Genomic DNA, 22,344 nt, shown 5'->3' with positions numbered 1-22,344 from the left:
CATTTATATGAAATATATGATTTAATAAAAATCTTCCTCTTCAGGCTGAGTGGCTGTAACCTATCAGAGAAATGCTGTGAGGCGTTATCATCTGCTATAAAATGTTCACTATGTTGCGCCCTTTATTCATTGAATTTGGCCTTCAATAGATCTGTATTAAAGAGTCATATTTTGTTGATTTACTATACTTCATTTTCTCTGTGTAAACATTCAGAGTTTGAGGAGAAAAAGTGAATCCCTTAAAACTTTTAGAACTCTTAAAGGGAGTAGTTCACCCAAAAAATGGCTTTTCTATGAATAGCACACCCCATGAAGCCTTGAATTCATGGATTATTTTTTGTTTTTGTCTCATTCCTAAGCCAATAATTTGATTACCGACGGAAAGATGCTAAAGTATCCGTTAGGAGACACAAAGTAGACTCTTTGTGTCTCCTACCAGAAATACATTTATTGGCTCAGGAATGCGACTAAAACTATAAAACTAATCCATGAATTCAAGGCTTCATGGGGGTGTTTAATTGATAGAAAGTAAGTCATTGTGGGTGAACTACTCCTTTAAACCTGCAGAACTCATTAAAACCAGGAAAGCATCTGTGTCATTATATACTTTGGCTATTCAAACAAATTGCAGATCTACAGTACAAGTTCATAGTGCGTCACTTTGTGCCGCACTATAAGCTTGCAAATCCATTTAACTCAGAAAACTCAAGATGAAATCAAATTAAGATAAAAGTGTTAATCCAAAACCAAACCAAAGTATAGCGTTTTGATTAATTACCCAAAATGTTTTGTCCAAATAAAATCAAAGCAAAATGTTAATCTGCTTATCAGTTAAAGTGTAGGTTGAAAAATAAATTCCTGAATGAGCAGCTGCTTCCCCTCTTTCTATCTCATACTTAAATGCACTCCTCCCCAAGAGGTTCTTCTTTAGTCCAGGCATTTCATTATTTTATGATTTGATGGCTGCCATGATGATCTTAACCCCACAGTTAATCGGCCTAAAAGTAGCAGCTTAAGTGGCCACATAGTAGGTCAAAAGGGATCCCAGCCAGATACTACTTCACTTATTTTACCTATCTTATCTGCTCCCACATGCATAATCTAATCTGTTAGCAAATCTCACCAAATAATTGGATAGGAGCTTTTCTTGGGGCAGGCCTTTGATCAGGATTTAAACTGTGCTTTACCCAATCAAAATGGAGTGGGTGTAACTGATGACTGTGACTCTGTGTGTGTGTGTGTGTGTGTGTGTGTGTGTGTGTGTGTGTGTGTGTGTGCGCGTGTGCGTGGTGTGTGTGTGTGTGTGTGTGTGTGTGTGTGTGTGTGAGAGAGTGTGAGTGTGAGTGTGAGTGTGTGTGTGTGTGTGTGTGTGTGTGTGTGTGTGTGTGTGTGTGTGTGTGTGTGTGTGTGTGTGTGTGTGTGTATGCGCGTGCGTGTGTGCAGGTTGTCCAGCAATATGATCTCAAAGGAAGGCTGTTCTTATCTGGTCTCGGCTCTGAGATCCAACTCCCATCTCAAAGTGTTGGTGTCATCAGACAAGGAGCTGGAGGTGTTTGACTTGAAGAAATACCAAGCTTCAGAGGAGGCTCTTCTGATGCTGCTGCCAGTGGTCAAAGCCTCAAAAATAGCTCTGTAGGTGAACTGATAACTTGATACATTTAACATAAAAGGTCATCTTTATATTACATGATATTAAATATATGATGTTATAACTCTGTTTTCTTCAGCCTGAGTGGCTGTAACCTATCAGAGAAATGCTGTGAGGCGTTATCATCTGCTATCAGTTCCAAGTCCTCCATCCTGAGGGAATTGGACCTCAGCAACAACGATCTACAGGATTTGGGAGTCAAAGAGCTCTCTGGTGGACTAGGGAGTCCAGACTGTAAACTGGAGACCGTCAGGTCAGTATTCCTTAACCTTTTCAACCAATTTCAGCTGGTGCACGTGCATATATATATACAATGCAAATGAAATAATATGCAGCTAAAGTAGAACATATAAAATGTTCACTACTTTGCACCCTTTATTCATTGAATTTGGCCTTCAATAGTTATTTTTCGTTTGAGTCGTGAGGCACTCACTATGGGAAACAGCGCCATCTGGCGATGCAACAGAGCTACACAATACCTTTTCGGGGCCCAGTATTGGGCAAGAGGGTATGTCACGTGACCGGCCGTCCTTCCCCTTTCCGGAAGGCCATATATATAAGGCCCGGTCGTGACGTATTACTTCCTCTTCAGTTCCTCTGTTTGACAGATGCACAAGGCTACACGCTTATAAAAACTGAAAAGAACAATTATTCAACTCATCTTCGATTTCATTGGACCACGAGAGAAACCAGCTATAACCCTCAAAGCGGAGATTCGGATTAATCACCCACGGGTTTTCTCTCGCGTCGGAAAAACAACTATAATCAACTTATTTTTGCCTCGTGGTGAGTTGGCTTGCTAACCGGCATTAGCTGCTACTTAGCCCCTTCTAGCTGCTAGCTGCTACTAGCTTAGCTGTTCGGCTACAGCCACAGCCACTAGCACCTCTCCCTAAGCTAACTCCCCGAATAGAGCTGTTAGCTTAGCCTCCACCACCACACAATGGCCTCTTACAAGGGCGTCTCTCACTACGAGGGCCCTCTGCCAGCGAGACAGTGCGGACTCCCCAACTGCTCCGCCACCATTGCCGGGGATGACCCACACCGTATATGCATTGGCTGTCTCGGTATAGCTCACGCGTTTAACACGCTCTCAGACCCGGCTTCTTTCTGCGGAGCCTTCTCTCGCTACTCGGAGAGGTTCCTGAGAGCTCGATACGGCCAGGCCAGGGCCTGCGCAGGGAATGCTGGCGGGACTAGCGTTGTTCTGTTAGCCCCGCAGCAACCCTCACGCACCTCCACCCCAACCTCAGCTGCCGCGAGCGGTGGACCTCAACGCTCACGGCGCTCCGCTGATACTAGCATGCCACCTCCTACAGCCTCGGGCCCTGCGGAGAGCGGAACTAGCTTCTCACAGGGCCGCGGACAACAACAAGCAGCCATTGCCGCCATGGGAACTGGACCTCAGCCCCCACAGCATCAGGCTCTCTCCCCCTCTACCCCCCACCCCAACCGTTCCTCTCCAGCGGCTAGCTGGAGGACGACCACTACTCCATGGAGGGGGACTACAATGAGGAGGAAGAGTACGAGGAAGGCGAGTACAACGAGGAGGAATATGACGATGAGGAGCTCCCATCTGCCCAGGACTCCTCGGACGTCGTCATGCTTAGCCCAGGACGGGCTGTTTCCACCGGCACCCCCGCGCCCCCCCCTCTTCTCTCCCACTCTCTCTCCAGGCTCCTACGGACCAGGCTAACGAGGCCCCGAGTGCTCCTAAGCTCTCCGTCTCTACAGTCTTCGAACGGGCGGCACTCAGATGCGGCCAGCAGCTCCAGGTAGAGGAACCACGGGCCTCCCTACACCCTCGTTCCCGGGCATGGTCGCCCAGGAGCCTCGCCGCCCACGGATCAGAAAGCTCCCAGTGGCCACCGGCTACAAGGAAGCTCTCCAGTCCTCCTGGAAGGGCCACGCTGACCCATATGGGCGTGGCAGGGGGGGTGGGACTGGGACTCAGTCCCCCCCCCATGGACTCTGTTCTGGCCACCAGTCTGGGGGCGATGAGTAGGGGACGCGTCTCCCTCACCTCCAAGCCTACCTTCGCCCTCCAGAAAGAAAAAGCTGCCTCAGCAGCCACTAAGAGGTCCTTTAAAGCGACGGGCCTCGTCGCCAAGACTCTCAACGCCAGCACCCTGTTACAAGGCTCCCTGAGCACACTGCTTCAGGACTTGAAACCTGCACTGGGCGAACACGCTGAGGAGATCGAGCTGGTCATGCAGCTCATCATACAGCTGAACCTGCACGCCACTCATTGGACCGGTAGGTCCCTGGACCTCTGCGCCATGCAGGAACGGACCAGGTGGCTGGACCTCGTCCATTTCCCAGGCGAAGCCGGGCAGGAGGCCAGAAAGCAGCTTCTGACCCTCGACCTGGACCCTGAGAACCTCTTCAAGGGCGGTGCCAACTTCATCAAGTCCTTCACAGAGGAGAGAAGGACGACACAGGAGGCCGCCACGGGCGTCTTCGAACCACTCGCCTCCTCCTCCAACACCAGGTCCCGAGGGGAGAGACCTGCGGCGAGAGGAGGGCGCTCCTCCTCCCGCCAAACCAGGTCAGGACGTCCCCCGAACGCACCCACACCGGCTACGTCCAGGGACAGGGAGAGGCCCCAAGTGGAGGTCGGTACTCGACCTCAAGCCTCTCGCCCCACCCCTGCTCCCAGTCAGTCATTTAACGCCTATACCGTCTCTAGTGGGCACCACACGTATGGTCCCACCGGAGCGATCGGCCACGTCACTAGTTTCCAACAAGATGGCCGCACGGAAGGTAGGCAGAATGATTACAATGACTACAACCCGTCCAGACCTGATGTTGACGTCAGGGAGACATCGCGTGCGGAGTCACGTGACTTCCTTGAATCTCCCAGTCAGTCATTTAACGCCTATACCGTCTCTAGTGGGCACCTCACGTATGGTCCCACCGGAGCGATCGGCCACGTCACTAGTTTCCATGACAACGACCGGCCGGTCTGTGGGACAAGTGACAGCAGCACTCCTCCCCCACCCTCTAGCTCGCTGCTTGGCGCAATGGAAAGCTTGTCACCCGTCGCCTTGGGTGCTTCGCACCATACAGAAGGGTTACAAGATACAATTCTCCGCGAAACCTCTTATGTCAGACAAGGTGTTGTTTTCACAGGCGAGGGGCGGAGCGGCGATAACCTTACGAGAGGAGGTTCTCTCCCTCCTAAGAAAAGGCGCCATCAGAGAATTATCTCCGGATCAGAAACGACTGGGTTTCTACTCGAAATATTTTCTGGTCAAGAAAAAGAGGGGGGGTGTACGACCCATCCTGGATCTGAGGGGTCTCAACAAATTTCTAACGAAATTCAAGTTTCGCATGCTGACGACCGTGACGTTATTACGCACGGTGCGTCAGGGCAACTGGTGGATCAGTATAGACCTGAAGGATGGCTAGCTGGAGGACGACCACTACTCCATGGAGGGGGACTACAATGAGGAGGAAGAGTACGAGGAAGGCGAGTACAACGAGGAGGAATATGACGATGAGGAGCTCCCATCTGCCCAGGACTCCTCGGACGTCGTCATGCTTAGCCCAGGACGGGCTGTTTCCACCGGCACCCCCGCGCCCCCCCCTCTTCTCTCCCACTCTCTCTCCAGGCTCCTACGGACCAGGCTAACGAGGCCCCGAGTGCTCCTAAGCTCTCCGTCTCTACAGTCTTCGAACGGGCGGCACTCAGATGCGGCCAGCAGCTCCAGGTAGAGGAACCACGGGCCTCCCTACACCCTCGTTCCCGGGCATGGTCGCCCAGGAGCCTCGCCGCCCACGGATCAGAAAGCTCCCAGTGGCCACCGGCTACAAGGAAGCTCTCCAGTCCTCCTGGAAGGGCCACGCTGACCCATATGGGCGTGGCAGGGGGGGTGGGACTGGGACTCAGTCCCCCCCCCATGGACTCTGTTCTGGCCACCAGTCTGGGGGCGATGAGTAGGGGACGCGTCTCCCTCACCTCCAAGCCTACCTTCGCCCTCCAGAAAGAAAAAGCTGCCTCAGCAGCCACTAAGAGGTCCTTTAAAGCGACGGGCCTCGTCGCCAAGACTCTCAACGCCAGCACCCTGTTACAAGGCTCCCTGAGCACACTGCTTCAGGACTTGAAACCTGCACTGGGCGAACACGCTGAGGAGATCGAGCTGGTCATGCAGCTCATCATACAGCTGAACCTGCACGCCACTCATTGGACCGGTAGGTCCCTGGACCTCTGCGCCATGCAGGAACGGACCAGGTGGCTGGACCTCGTCCATTTCCCAGGCGAAGCCGGGCAGGAGGCCAGAAAGCAGCTTCTGACCCTCGACCTGGACCCTGAGAACCTCTTCAAGGGCGGTGCCAACTTCATCAAGTCCTTCACAGAGGAGAGAAGGACGACACAGGAGGCCGCCACGGGCGTCTTCGAACCACTCGCCTCCTCCTCCAACACCAGGTCCCGAGGGGAGAGACCTGCGGCGAGAGGAGGGCGCTCCTCCTCCCGCCAAACCAGGTCAGGACGTCCCCCGAACGCACCCACACCGGCTACGTCCAGGGACAGGGAGAGGCCCCAAGTGGAGGTCGGTACTCGACCTCAAGCCTCTCGCCCCACCCCTGCTCCCAGTCAGTCATTTAACGCCTATACCGTCTCTAGTGGGCACCACACGTATGGTCCCACCGGAGCGATCGGCCACGTCACTAGTTTCCAACAAGATGGCCGCACGGAAGGTAGGCAGAATGATTACAATGACTACAACCCGTCCAGACCTGATGTTGACGTCAGGGAGACATCGCGTGCGGAGTCACGTGACTTCCTTGAATCTCCCAGTCAGTCATTTAACGCCTATACCGTCTCTAGTGGGCACCTCACGTATGGTCCCACCGGAGCGATCGGCCACGTCACTAGTTTCCATGACAACGACCGGCCGGTCTGTGGGACAAGTGACAGCAGCACTCCTCCCCCACCCTCTAGCTCGCTGCTTGGCGCAATGGAAAGCTTGTCACCCGTCGCCTTGGGTGCTTCGCACCATACAGAAGGGTTACAAGATACAATTCTCCGCGAAACCTCTTATGTCAGACAAGGTGTTGTTTTCACAGGCGAGGGGCGGAGCGGCGATAACCTTACGAGAGGAGGTTCTCTCCCTCCTAAGAAAAGGCGCCATCAGAGAATTATCTCCGGATCAGAAACGACTGGGTTTCTACTCGAAATATTTTCTGGTCAAGAAAAAGAGGGGGGGTGTACGACCCATCCTGGATCTGAGGGGTCTCAACAAATTTCTAACGAAATTCAAGTTTCGCATGCTGACGACCGTGACGTTATTACGCACGGTGCGTCAGGGCAACTGGTGGATCAGTATAGACCTGAAGGATGCTTATTTCCACATTCCTGTCTACCCACCGCACAGAAAGTTTCTGCGCTTCGGGTTCGAGGGACGAGTGTACGAATACACGGTCCTCCCGTTTAGAATGTCCCTGAGCCCCCGTGTTTTCGTGAAATGCACACAGGCGGCTATAGCTCCGTTAAGGAGACAGGGGATACGTCTGTCGACTTACATCGACGACTGGCTCTTGGCAGGAGTCTCCAGTCAAGAGGTGGCGAGACACACGGAGATAGCTATCTCGCATCTGACGTCGTTGGGTTTCACCGTCAATTTTCAGAAGAGCGTGCTGATTCCATGTCAACAAACCTCTTTCATAGGGATTTCACTGGATTCAACTACGCTGGTGGCACGCCTATCCAAGGAGAGGATAGACAGTTTCCTAGCCTGTGTGAGGTCTTTTCGAGTAGGAAAGAAAGTCAGGTACAGGCTGTGCATGCAGGCAGCGGGTCTCATGGCTTCGGCCATGCACCTGGTCCGCCTAGGCAGGCTCCTTATGAGACCTTTTCAGAGGTGGGTGCGGGATCTCAACATTCCGCCCACCATGGGGTCTCGAGGGGTCGTGGTGTCTCCACGTTGCATGGAGGCACTCGAACCGTGGTCACACACACTTTTTCTGTCAGAGGGTGTCAGTGTGGGTGCGGTGATTTCACGGAAGGTTGTCACGACGGACGCCAGCCTAACAGGCTGGGGCGCCGTTCACGAGGGCCATGCAGCCAGGGGAGTGTGGGACTCCAGTCTACAACTGGCCCACATCAACTACCTGGAGCTGATGGCGGTGCTTCTCGCTCTCAAGTGGTTCGAGGTGCGCATCAGCGGTTGTCATGTCCTGGTCAGGACGGACAACACGACGACCATGTGCTACATCAACAAGCAGGGAGGCTTAGGCTCCCGAGTGTTGGACAACCTGGCGCGCGAGCTGACAATGTGGTGCGACTCGCACCTGCTGTCGATCCGGGCGGTCCATGTCCCAGGCCTCCTGAACAGCGGGGCAGATCTGCTGTCCAGGGGCAGATATTGGTACACGGATTGGTCACTCAATCCGAAAGTGGCGGACATGATTTGGACCAGGTTCGGCCGGCCACAGGTCGATTTGTTTGCCTCAGCAGAGAACGCGAAGTGCTCTCGCTTTTTCTCAGTGAAGGCGACGGACCTCTCGTTGGGGCTGGATGCGTTGGCTCACAGCTGGCCGAGGGAACTGCTGTATGCATTCCCGCCGCTGGAACTGATCCGCCCAACGTTAGAGAGGGTCAGACTTCAGGGTCTGTCTGTGCTGCTGGTAGCTCCAGCATGGGGCGTTTGGAGATCAGAGATAACTCCTCTCCTTTACGCAGAGCCGTGGCGCCTCCCTCCGATCGAGGACCTGCTGCGACAAGCAGGGAACGAGATCAAGCACCCCAGCCCCGAGGTCCCGGGGGCTGGGCTGTGGGTCTGGCCCGTGAGAGGGCCAACTTAGGTTATAAAAATTGTTTATGAGGACATGACTATAACGGATCACAAATGCATAATCTTTAATATAGCTTTTCAAATTGATCATATCGCTGGTGAACAAATTAAGTGCTCAGGTATGCTAAATGGCCGCTCGGCAGAACATTTTTTCACTGCTTTTGATAGCAGCATGTTGCAGTCTCTAGTCCCAAATGCCGACATTGATATATTAGTTCACTCTTTTAATGTGCATTGTTCGGCCATTCTAGATGAAATTGCTCCCCTAACATCCCGCACTGTCTGCACTTTAAAAATGTCCCCATGGCTAAATGAGGACATACGTCACTTCAGACGCAAATGTAGGAGGTCGGAGAGCATGTGGAAGTCCACAAAGCTGGAGTTCCACCGTCTACGTTTTAAAAAGCTTTTAACTGATTTTAACGCCATGGTTAAGGTGGCGAGAGCTACTTATTTCTCTAACCTCATTTCCTCAAGCAAACGAAACCCTAGAGTCCTTTTTGACACCATCAACCTTATTGTTAGTCCACAAGCTCCTGTCACTACCACTCTTTCTGCTAAAGACTGCAATGATTTCCTCCAGTTTTTTGTAAACAAAGTTGTCAGTGTTAGTGCAGGCATAGTACCCTCTACCTCCACCCCACCTGTCTGCCCCAACCACCTGTCAATCCTGGACTCCTTCACACCCATCTCTCTCCAAGACTTGGCAGAGCTTGTGAGCAGTACAAAAACATCATCCAGTCCACTAGACATTATCCCAACCCCTCTTCTGAAAGATGTGTTTGGGTCCATTGGTACCTGTCTTCTCTTCATTTTAAACTGCTCATTGGTCTCTGGCCATGTCCCGTCCTATTTTAAGCAGGCCGTTGTTCAGCCACTTTAAAAAAACAACAACAATTTAAACGCTTCACTACCCAGCAATTATCGTCCTATTTCTAAGTTGCCTTTTATCTAAAACATTTTTGAAAAAATTGTTACACGCCAGCTTATAACAGTTTTAAATTAACATTTTATTTTCGACAAATTCCAATCTGACTCTAGTAAGTGCTCCATCCTTGTTCTGCTTGATCTTAGTGCCGCTTTCGACACTGTAGACCACAGTGTCATGATTGATAGGCTTAGGGACTGGGTGGGTATCACAGGGACAGCTCTGGACTGGTTAACCTCTTACCTCTCAGATAAATGCTTTTCAGTTGCTGTAGGCCCTCATATGTCAGAATCTGTCCCTCTCTCCAGTGGCGTGCCCCAGGGTTCGGTTCTTGGCCCGATCCTTTTTGCACTTTATATGCTTCCACTTGGTCATATTATTGACAGTTTTAAAAACATTTCATACCACTTTTATGCTGACGATATCCAGCTTTATTTTTCTTTTAACCCGGACAGTCCTGATGATTTTAATTTAAATTGTAATCTATTGCAGAAGTGTCTGTCTGCCATTAACACATTCCATGCCAGAGTTTAATATCATAATGTACTCACCAGTGCCAGCGTTTTATTGTTGTTTTTTAGTTTTTTTCATGTCGCCACAGACCTCGCTAAATCCGTTAAAAGTGCGCGTTCATTTGGTTCTAAACACACAGGGGATCTGTGTGAGACGAGCAGTGAAGACCGCTTTGCTTTGCGATCCGCCATCTTGAAGCTACAGCGGTGAATGCTAAACAGCGATCAGCGATGAGAAAAACAACAACCAAGATAATCGACTTTTAGGTTTCGTTTTAGACGGGAAGCGGATACGATCGGAAAGAACGGAACCCGGATAATTCCGTTTCCGGTGGTGCTACAATGAAATGTGTCGTACCGGAAGTAAAAAAAAGTGCAATGTGAACTTAAAAAAAAAAAAGACCACTTCGCGTAGGTCTACGCGATTGGCAGTCAATGTGTTAAGGACTGGTTGGCTAATAATTTCCTTCAGCTCAATGAAGCCAAAACTGAGGTGCTCATTGTTGCGTCCGACAGCATCACTCCTCGGGTGGCTGATTGCATTGGGTCTCTCAAAACTAACGTGCGCCCTAACATTAGGAACCTTGGTGTCATTTTTGATCAGGCCATGCATCTCGACACACACATAAAGTTTGTGACCCGGACTTGCTTTTTCCACCTCAGGAACATTGTTAAGCTAAGGTCTATTGTCTCACACAACGAGTTAGAAATGATTATTCATGCCTTTGTATCCTCTCGTCTGGACTATTGCAACTCACTTTTCACCTGCCTCAGTAAAGCATCCATAGACCGCCTCCAATTAATCCAAAATGCTGCTGCCAGAATGTTAACCAGGTCCAGCCGAAGGTGTCACATCACTCCAATCCTGGCCTCCCTGCATTGGCTTCCTGATGCCTTCAGGGTTAAATTCAAGGTCCTTGTACTTACGTATAGAGCTCTGCATGTTCAAGCACCAGCATATTTAACCGCCCTGCTAGAACGGTATGTGCCGAGCAGGGTCTGTTGGTCATCCCTCGAACCAACTACATAACCAGGGGCGACAGAGCCTTTCAGGCTGTAGCTCCCAGACTCTGGAATGCCCTACCGCAGGCCCTGAGAGCTGCAGCGTCTGTGGGCATTTTTAAGAACCACTTGAAAACACTTCTGTTTGGTCATGCTTTTGCGGAATATCTTTGATTTTATTTTTATTTATTCCTTGTAATATGTCTTATGTTTTTGTTCTGAGTTATATTGTACTGTTTTGCTGCAGTCTTTTGTGACATTTGTTGGTAGGTAAAGCGCTTTGTGAGTTTTCTCTGTGAGAAGTGCTATATAAATAAAATGTACTTACTTACTTACTTACACAAAGTAGACTCTTTGTGTCTCCTACCAGAAATACAATTATTGGCTCAGGAATGCGACTAAAACTATAAAACTAATCCATGAATTCAAGGCTTCATGGGGTGTGTAATTGATAGAAAATAAGTAATGTTTTGGGTGAACTACTCCTTTAAACCTGCAGAACTCATTAAAACCAGGAAAGCATCTGTGTCATTATATACTTTGGCTATTCAAACAAATAGCAGATATACAGTATAAGTTCATAGTGCGTCACTTTGTGCCGCACTATGAACTTGCAAATCCATTTAACTCAGAAAACTCAAGATGCAATCAAATTAAGATAAAAGTGTAAACCAAAGTAAAGAGTTTTGATTAATTACCCAAAATACTTATTTTTTGTCCTAATAAAATTAAAGCAAAATGTTAATCTACTTATCAGTTAAAGTGTAGGTTGAAAAATAAATTCCTGAATGAGCAGCTGCTTCCCCTCTTTCTATCTCATACTTAAATGCACTCCTCCCCAAGAGGTTCTTCTTTAGTCCAGGCATTTCATTATTTTATGATTTGATGGCTGCCATGATGATCTTAACCCCACAGTTAATCGGCCTAGCAGTAGCAGCTTAAGTGGCCACATAGTAGGAAAAAATGGATCCCAGCCATTCAGCAACTACTTCACTTATTTGACCTATTTTATCTGCTCCCACATGCATAATCTAATTTGTCAGCAGATCTCACAAAATACTTGGATAGGAGCTTTTCTTGGGGGCAGGCCTTTGATCAGGATTTAAACTGTGCTTTACCCAATCAAAATGGAGTGGGTGTGACTGATACGTAAACCTCTGCCTTGTGTGTTGTAAAGTGGAATGTATGTAAAACAGTCAAAGGTGATGCATAATGCATTGGATATAATAGTTCACTTCATGGGCTAGTGTAAGTCGGAGGTCAAACGTAGCTCCCAAAAGTTGTTGAAACACAAAAAGGTTGGAGATAAACTTTGTATTCTTTACTCAGTTTGGTCAACAGTCATTAGACAGTGAAGAACAGAGAACTTTATTCTTGAGACAACTTGGCCACTTGACTTTTATATGGACCAAGCCCCATCAAACGAGTCTCAGCCCTCGGTTTCACATAGCAAAGGTCCTTGTTAGGAAAAAGCGGCAACATTGTATTGACATAACCTGTGTGTGTGTGTGTGTGTGTGTGTGTGTGTGTGTGTGTGTGTGTGTGTGTGTGTGTGTGTGTGTGTGTGTGTGTGTGTGTGTGTGTGTGTGTGTGTGTGTGCGCTTGCGTGCATGCGTGCAGGTTGTCAGGCTGTATGGTCTCAAAGGAAGGCTGTTCTTATCTGGTCTCGGCTCTGAGATCCAACTCCCATCTCAAAGTGTTGGATTTAAACTACAATCACCTAGGAGACGGCGTAAATCTTCTCTCTGCTCTACCACTGGAAACTCTGAGGTATAGAGAGAACTGCTGTCACTTACTATAAATGTGTTCTAGTTGAGTAAGGAAATCATATGGTGATTCTGTAGAATATTGTTTAATGTTTCATCCTGAAAAATCATGATCAATTATTGTTTCTAATATTGAATGGAATATGCAACATTTACTTTGTATCGCCTCTACCCCCAGTGTCAAACATGGTGGCGAGTGCAGGCTTCAACCAGGTGTGAGGAAGTGTAAGTGTGAATTATGTTTCATTCATTAAAAAACTCAAGTATCACACATCCAGCTATGTAGATGAACAGCTCATATACACAGCAACATGTGACATTTACTCATTCTCTTCCTACTGTTAATGAAGATGATAATCACTATAAGTGTAATGTGTTTTCATTCACAAGAATCCCCTGTAAATGGCCCATACCCCCCCCCCCCCAAACCTGCTACCACTGACACAGCTGGAGCCTTTAGAGCTCTTATTATGTGACCATATTGCCTATACACTATTATTTTGCAATGAAGTGTTTTACAGGAACAGCTAAATACATCGAGACAAGTTAGTCATGTATATCATTCATCAAAAACATAAAAAAAAATGTAAAAACAAAATGTAATGTGTAAATATAGTGGTGGAAGAAGTACTACCAAAGTAAAAGTATCAATAGCGTAATGTAGATATATTGTAAGTAGAAGTTCCGTATTCAAAATGTACTTGAGTAAAAGTACAAAAGTATCGGCATCAAAATCTTAAAGTACCAAAAGTAAAAGTACTCATTGTGCAGAATGTCCTATTTCAGAAGTTCAAAATGTATACAAAATCTATTGAAAATAGACGATCTACAAGCTCACAATGTGTTGCGATGCGACACATTGTGAGCTTGTAGATCTGCTGTTTTCAAATGGCCGAATTATATTTAGGGCTGAAGTGGTTAGTGTATATTTTGTAATAATAATCAAAATCTGAGTGAATGAGTTTTCATTTAATTGTAGTGGAGTAAAAGTAAACATTTTCCTCTAAGATATAGTGGAGTAGAAGTAAAGTTATTGAAAATTGGAAATACTCCAGTAAAGTAAAAGACAAATACCTCAAAATTGTACTTAAGTACAGTACTTGAGTAAATGTACTTAGTTACTTTCCATCATTTTAGTCATCCAAATCCAATGTTCCAATGTTTTTCCATTACATCCACTACTCACAGTAAGAATCTGGTTAATTCCCTTGGTTCATCTTTCTTTCGAAGTACAAAGAAACATTTATTAACCGCAAAATCCCTGTGAGGGCCTCAGGTCCACTTCTGCCCAGCGAGAGCAGCTTGGCGAGAGCTAAGTGGGTGCCCACACAGAGCGGGCACTCGAATGGGCACCGTTGGAGTTGCACCAAGGTGGGAATTGTTATGATCATTCCCACACAAAAGGGTACCCTCAGATGCCAGCATTGGATGCCAAAGGCTCCTGATCAAGCAACAAAATATGACGTGTTGGGGTGAGAACAGGTTGGACAACGATTTGGCGGCTTGGTATGAATTAATTAATATAATTTTAAACTTTGATCACAAGGTTCGATGAAAAAAGTTAGACAACCTGAGTCTGCAGTGTTTGATTCTTCCAACGTAATAGAATATTGGTGATAAAGTCAGGTGTAGGACTAAACAGGGATGTGTATACTATAGATTTGATTTGTACAGGAGATTTCAGCCTGCAGTGCCCAAGCATCCAATAGACTTTCAGAGAGCATTCAATGAAACATGGTTGTAGACTAGTTGTCAAATAACAATAATTGTAATCAAATGTAGCGTAATCACTGAGAAAAAAAAATCTGAAAAGTACAGTAGTGGAAAGTAAGTACATTTACTCAAATACTGTACTTAAGTACAATTTTGAGGTACTTTTACTTTACTTGTGCATTTCCTTTTATTTGATACTTTATACTTCTAATCTATTACATCTCAGAGGCAAATGTTGTATTTTTTTACTCCACTACAATAATTTGACAGCTTGCGGATGTATTACAAAACATACATTAATCACTTAATGGGATAGACCCATGGAGACTTGAATTCATAGATTAGTTTTAGTTTTTGTCTCATTCTTAAGACAATAATTTGATGACCAGCGGACCGGTAGGCAGCACATTATTGCCTTAGAAATGCGACAAAAAGAAAAATATCTATGAATTCAAGTCTCCATGGGGTGACTAATCCATAGGAAAAAAAAACATTTTGGGGGTGAGCTATCCCTTTAGCCCTACTCTATACTTGATCTTTATAGCTGATCTACAAGCTCACAAGCTCTGCATACTTCTTCCACCAGGAAATTGACCATTATAAGGTATGGTCTTTATCCTGTATGAAACTATTCACAGAGCATGCTCCTCTTATTCATAGCAGGTGACAGGAAGGTGGGAAGAGGAACTGTTCTCTAGAGAGCAAGGGTTCCCAAACTTTTCAGGCCGTGACCCCCCAAAATAATCATTTTTGAACTGCCCCCCCCCGACCCTGACAAGAACTTGGAATTCTAGATATTAAATATATAAATATTGTGAAAATAGACGATCTACAAGCTCAGAGATCAGATATTTTCGTAGGTAATATTTGACAATTTGGCCAATATTTGACCATTATAGTATAGTTTGTTGGTTACTTTTGACAAAGTAATGTTTTTTATTATTGTCTCCGCCAGGCCGAAACGCATGGCGAGAGAGTATGTTTTACCCCCTGTCCGTCCGTCCGTGTGTCCGTCCGTCTGTCCGTCTGTGACCAGCTAATCTCCGCCACCGTTGCCTTGATCGCAGCGAAACTGTGCACACACACTCCCTGGATGCCAATTCCAAACTTCTGCCCCAATTTTTTCACATGGGCCTTTTATAGCGCCACCAGGAGGCCAATTTGTGCAAAACATTATTTTTTTTGACAGTACTCCAGTAAATCCCGCAAATCGGTACACAGTATCTCTATAGAGCGTGCCAACTCGTCGTCACCACGGGGGGCGTGGCATAGTATCGCAGACATGTTTGTTTTGGGCAATGTTAAGTTAACCTGGTTTATACCCCTCAAAGATGTCCGCTGCTACCAAAAGACACTTGTTGACGCCCCCTTCAGGATTTTTGGCACGCTCTATTGTCATTAAACGAAACGGGTCTTTCAGATTTTTCATATTCCATCCTGATTGGCTAAAAATGGCTTCCAAAGTTTGCAGGAGTGCTCCGTTTTGAACAAAATGCCTCAAATCATGAACACAGCATGCAATTTCCATGAAATTTTGCTCGCATATTTCCACTATGCCGAGGAAGAAATGTACTCTGTAGAGAGTAATTAATGTCTCTCGGAATCGCTCTGGAACAGCCAGCTGAGATGTGTCGAGCCTCTCTTATACTGCTGGCTTGTGGTCCTGACATCAGTATGGTGATGTCTCCATATATGGAGCTGCCTATGTTAGTTATGCCCAAATATGGGACCATCACGTCAGTCCTGGATGTGATGGTTATGTCTATACATGGAGTTTCTGGGAAGGGTTCGCTGAAGTCAGACTCCGTACATATGGCACGTTTAGGTCTCTATGACGACTTTGCAGGTCTATTGTCTCCATCCATGGGGATCTCCATATATAGGCTATTGCTGGCAACTATGCCCTGAATGTTTTCTAAGTATGCCCTGAATGTTCGTAACAGTGGCGCTATAACAGGCCGATTCATGTGTGTACCTATAACTGCACGATCTGTGTAAAACTTTGTATGCACACTCCCTAGAGGTCAAGGAAAAACCTTTGCCCTGCATTTTTCACATCTGCCTTTTATAGCTCCACCAGGAGGCCTACTTAGGTACACATGATCTCCATAGTCATGTGATCAAGACGGATGTGTTTGATTTTTCATATTCCATTCTCATTGGCTAAGATTGACATCTAAAGTTGTAGTAGTGGCTTGTTTTGAACAAAATTCCGCAAATCATGAACGCACCATCCGATTGCGGTCAAACTTTGCACGCACCTTCACACAATGTTGAGGAACAAATGCCACCCTTTTAACATTGGCCTGTTATAGCGCCACCAGCAGGTCTAATTTAGCAAAAACACATTTTTTTGCACAAAATGCCACAAGCCATGAATGCAGTGTCAGATTGCCGTGCAAGGCCTAATAAGAAATGGCACCCTTTTCACATTGGCCTATTATAGCGCCACCAGGAGGCCACAATAACCTACCTGACCTGGCGGAGACCTGTGCTCCGAGGAGCACTTTATCTAGTTAGTTATATTGTATTGAAAAGTCCTTAAATTGTCACTTTAAAATATGAAGGTACCCTGTATTCACTTATCCTGTATGTTACATTAAATATTAAGCTAATCATCTGGGGACCCCCAAAAAATATTTGGGGACCCCAGTTTGGGAAGCACTGCTCTACAGCAGGTGAAAGTAAGGTGGGATGAGGAACAGGGAATGGTGACAGCAACAACTTGTCAGTCAACAGTGAAAAACTTCGTCTGTTACAGTTTAAATATTGTACGGTTGCAAGTGCCGATTATTTGCTTATTGATTACGTTTTCAATTAGTTGAATAATCAAAAGTTACTTCTTCTTTTTTCATATATTTACTAATTGATGTGAAAAAATAGGTAGATTAGTCTGATTAACCACTGAAGCCAAATGTTATTCTTTGCTGTACAATGGTGTCATGCAGAAATTATAACACATACAAATAGCCAATCCACAAGTTCACAACGCAGCAAAACCTGACGCATTGCGAGTTTGTAGAGCAGATGTATTGCGGTCACTGAGCTTGTAGATCAGCTATTTTCAGCTCTAGGGTTATGGTTAAAAAGAATGGTAAAAATGTAACCAACCTTAAATGTTGATGTCCTCACAAGTATAGTTATAGTTATATAGTCAGTGTGTGTGTGTGTGTGTGTGTGTGTGTGTGTGTGTGTGTGTGTGTGTGTGTGTGTGTGTGTGTGTGTGTGTGTGTGTGTGTGTGTGTGTGTGTGTGTGTGTGTGTGTATGTTACTATACTTTTGAGTTCCAATAGTATAGTACAGTTTGAGAAATAACATTTTGTAGAGTTTATAATTAGCAAAAGATTCAGGTTGGGGTTAGGATTACACATTTAGAGTTTAGGTTTAGGAGTTATGCCTGATTTATACTTGCACACCAGTGTCACACACCGAAAATAGCAGATCTACAAGCTCACACTTTGACGCGTTGTGAGCTTGTATATCACCTATTTTCAAATATCTGTATTAAATAGGACTTAAGTGCTTAAAGTGTGTTATGTATTCATAATCTAAATACAATCTTGTAACTCATGTTTTCAAATAATTGTAGTGGAGTAAAAAGCACAATATTAGATGTAGTGGAGTATAAATTATTGAATCAATTGCATCAAAATATACGTATGGCATAAAAATGTTAAAATTACTTGCCCCCCCCCCCCTCAAAATCTGTAAAGATTTGTCAAAATGTCAAAAATAGCAGATCTACAAACTCACAACGCGTCGCATTGCAACGCGTTGAGCTTGTAGATTTGATCATTTCAAATAGCAGTATAAAAAGGGGTTAGTGGTTCAAGTATTTTGGGTATTAATAATATTTATAATAGTAATCTAAAGCTACAAAGTACTGTAACTAGTAGGCAAAGTTTTCAAATAATTGTAGTGGAGTAAAAAATACAATATTTGCCTCTGAGGTGTAGTGGAGTAGAGCAGTGTCTATCAACCTTTTTTGTGCCAAGGCACACCTGGCATAGCCAAAAAATCCCAGGGCACACCTAGATATACGGTATATATATATATATATAATTATATATATATATATATACACGGTATATATATATACACACACTAGGGGTGTGCCGATGATACTAATTTCACAAAACGATACGATACGATATTGGGCACACAACTTCAATACGATTTCGATACGATACACACTTTTTTATCATGAAAATATATGGGGGAGAAAAAAAGCAAATGCAAACAAATATTTCTGTTTTTGCATTATTCAGACATGCAAACTTGTAGCTTTTCAGCTTCCACTAGCCGTTTGGAATACAAATAGGGCAATAGTGTGACACCTGACCCGAAAAAAAAACAGCATTTTGTCACCCTTTTCACCTCGGGGCTGTTTGCATGCCTGATTATTATTATTGTTTTTAAAAAAAAAAGGCACACCTCAGCAGTAGCCCCGGCCTAAAATTGGGACGTTTGCCAGGGTTGATAAACACTGGAGTAGAGGAAACACAGTAGTCATGTGAAGTAAAAGTAACAAAAAATTGTAAATACAGTACTTGAGTAGATGTACTTCGTTACTTAACACCACTGACCACTTCAGCACTAAATACTTAAACTGTAAAACAATAGTGAAAATAGCAGATCTACAAGCTCACAACCCGTTGCGATTTTTACTATTGATTAAAAAAAGTACGATTGTAAAAGCAATGTTTGTGAAAACATAATTACATCACTACACAGTAACATCATCAGTGTTAATTTATACACTTGTAACTCTGAGAGTGTACAAATGTAACCAAATGGACCAGTAAGGGTGCATTTGTACACTGTTAAATTAACAGAAAAAGCCTGTATTCAACATTATACTTGAGTAAAAGTACAAAAGTATTGCATCATCATCAGGATCATTTGCAGTTAGGATTAGTCATTTAGAGGTTATAGGTTTAGGGGTTAGGTTTGGAGTTATAGTGTGATGTATTGTGGTCACTGAGCTTGTAGATCAGCTATTTTCAGCTTTAGGGTTGTGGTTAAAAAGAATGGTAAACATGTAACCAACCTTAAAGGGATATTTCACTTTCAAATAAAATAAACATTAAAATAAATATTTTTAAAAAATGAAAAAAGTTATGGCAAAATCACGGCCCCCTCACACATTAGTAGGACACTCTAATGCGTGAGGGGGCCGTGATTTTTCCATTACTTTTTTCATTTATTTTTAATATATTTTTTAAATGTTTATTTTATTTGAAAGTGAAATATCCCTTTAAATGTTGATGTCCTCACAAGTATACAGTGGTGTAAAGTAACTAAGTACATTTACTCAAGTACTGTACATAAGTAACATTTTGAGGTATTTTTTACTTTACTGGAGTATTTTCAATTTTAAGTACTTTTACTTCTACTCCACTACATCTCAGAGGCAAATGTGTACTTTTTACTCCACTATAATTATTTGAAAACTTTAGTTACTAGTTACTTTGTAGATATAAATGATTACATTATAAAACATACATGAACCACTTTAGCCCTATTTTATACCTAGGCTATTTTCAAACATTTTAGTACTTTTACTTTTGGTACTTTAAGTACATTTTGATACCAAAACTTTTGTACTTTTACTCAAGTAAATGTTCTATTCCAGACTTGTGTGTGTGTGTGTGTGTGTGGTGTGTGTACGTGTGTGTGCGTGTGTGCGTGTGTGTGTGTGTGTGTGTGTGACGGGACCGAGAAAGATACACTGCTGGTTCCAACTGGTGTTACACATTTGTTTTATTTTGTTGCTTTCTCTGCAAAATAGATATTAAACGGTTCAGTATCACACACTGCCTCTGAACTGCATGCATGTGTTCCTCACTGAACAAACTCTCACTGGCATTTGAAATCACGTGAGAGTTCAGTTCACATGAGACTTCACACAGACATTCTGTTCCCAATCCCAGGTGATACTTCGCCATCTACTGGTGATATACTGGTACTTCAGTTACACTGCTGCAATAATAATGAACTCAATACAAAAAGAACCCTTTCCTCACAGCAAAAGAACATAGCAAATCTTCACATCCACAACATGTATGCAAAATCAAACTTTTAAATTGTCAGCAACTATATTGTTGCGCCACAGGCTCACAAGTACAGTAGAATTTGAGAAACAGACATTGTGAGTTGTTTTTAGGTTGTTTTATGTCACCCCAGTGTCACACCCCGGTGTAGCCCCCTGCCCGCCCCCATACAACCATGACAATAAAGCTCTAAACTCTATAAACACAATAATATTCCGGAGGTTTTAATGTGTTGTGATGTTTTGTCATGTGTTCTTCTCACAGATTCCTGTTCACTCTCACTGGATCTGAACACAATGAGCAACGAGCTCTGCCTGTCAGAGGAGAACATGAAGGTGACTGGAACAACACAACGCTATGGTTACCCTGATCATCCAGAGAGATTCACCCCTAGGCAGGTGTTGTGTAGAGAGAGTCTGTGTGAAGGTGGGAGGTACTACTGGGAAGTAGAATGGAGTAGAAGGGTTCGTATAGCAGTCTGTTATAAAGACATGAACAGACAGGGTGGTTACTTTGGAGAGAATAACAAGTCCTGGTGTTTACAATGCTCTGATTACGGCTACACGTTCATCCACAACGTTGATACTAAAGTGTCAGAGGGTTCCTCCAGAGGCAGAGTGGGGGTTTACCTGGATCACAGTGCAGGTACTCTGTCATTCTACTGTGTTACTGACACAAGGACCCTCCTCCATACAGCTCACACCACCTTCACACAACCTCTATATGCAGGTTTATGGGCTCAGTATGGATCTACAGCAGAGGTGTGTAAGATCTGGTAGAGAGAGAGAGAGAGAGAGAGAGAGAGAGAGAGAGAGAGAGAGAGAGAGAGAGAGAGAGAGAGAGAGAGAGAGAGAGCAGCTAAACACAGTAAAGTGTGTGTGAGGTGCTGCAGTGGTGGTAGAAGTACTCATACTGTATATTTTGGACTTGAGTAAAAGTAGAAATACCACAATGTAGAAATAACTCTGTTAGCAGCAAAAAGTCCTGCTTTACAAGTCAAAAGTATTTGTATCAAAATATACTTAAATAGCAAAAGTAAAAGTACTGGTTATGCAGAATTTATTTCAGTGTTCTATGCCAGTGGTTCTCAAAGTGCGGTCCAGGGACCCTCAGGGTTCCAAATGGACCCTTACAGATCTGTAACTCTGAACTCCTTGAAATGACAAAGATTGAGAACCACTGCTCTATGGGCTGTGAGCTTGTAGATCTGCTATGTTTGACTTGTTTTGGTTGAAATCAGTGTAAATGTTTGTACAGCAACACACCCTGATGAAGACAACTTGTCCAAACGTTGATCATTAAAATCATTTACATGGAACTACACTGAGTGTGTGTTGTTTTTATCAGTTTTTACGCACGCACGCACACACACACACACACACACACACACGCACACACACACACACACACACACACACACACACACACACACACACACACACACACACACACACACACACACACACACACACACACACACACCACAAACACACACACACACACACACACACACACACACACACACACACACACACACACACAGACTTGAGATCATGTTTCTAAACTCTAGACACAAAAAGCACAACCAATGATCAAAATGCTCATTTCCAGTGGTATAAAGTAACTAAGTACATTTACTTAAGTACTGTACTTAAGTACAATTTTGAGGCATTTGTATACTTTACTTGAGTATTTCCAATTTCCAATACTTTTACTTCTACTCCACTACATCGCGGATCCAAATATTGTACTTTTTACTCCACTACAATCATTTGAAAACTTTAGTTACTAGTTACTTTGTAGATTTGTATTATTATTACAAAACATACAATACCCACTTCAGCCCTATTTAAACTTTGACTATTTGAAAATAGCAGATCTACAAGCTCACAATGCGTCGCGATGCGACGCATTGTGAGCTTGTA

General features: G+C 44.7%; 2 protein-coding genes across 2 annotated transcripts in view; both read left to right on the top strand.

The window, feature by feature from the left end:
• Positions 1–21,274, top strand: part of LOC308105755 (uncharacterized protein) — a 64,457-nt gene extending 43,183 nt beyond the window's left edge. The window contains exons 15-19 of the mRNA XM_080456682.1: positions 1,444–1,632; positions 1,728–1,901; positions 12,508–12,657; positions 12,832–12,878; positions 20,684–21,274. Of these exons, the coding sequence (XP_080312808.1) occupies positions 1,444–1,632; positions 1,728–1,901; positions 12,508–12,657; positions 12,832–12,878; positions 20,684–21,198 (1,075 nt within the window). The 3' untranslated portion in view covers positions 21,199–21,274. The remainder of the gene's footprint in view (positions 1–1,443; positions 1,633–1,727; positions 1,902–12,507; positions 12,658–12,831; positions 12,879–20,683) is intronic.
• The window catches only part of LOC308073743 (limbic system-associated membrane protein-like), a 398,830-nt gene that overhangs the window by 353,139 nt on the left and 23,347 nt on the right, over positions 1–22,344 (top strand). The gene's annotated exons all lie outside the window — the stretch shown is intronic.

Source organism: Gymnoscopelus braueri (assembly GCF_963280865.1).
Source record: "Gymnoscopelus braueri genome assembly, chromosome: 18".
Classification (NCBI taxonomy): domain Eukaryota; kingdom Metazoa; phylum Chordata; class Actinopteri; order Myctophiformes; family Myctophidae; genus Gymnoscopelus; species Gymnoscopelus braueri.
This window is presented reverse-complemented; position numbering and strand designations above follow the sequence as displayed.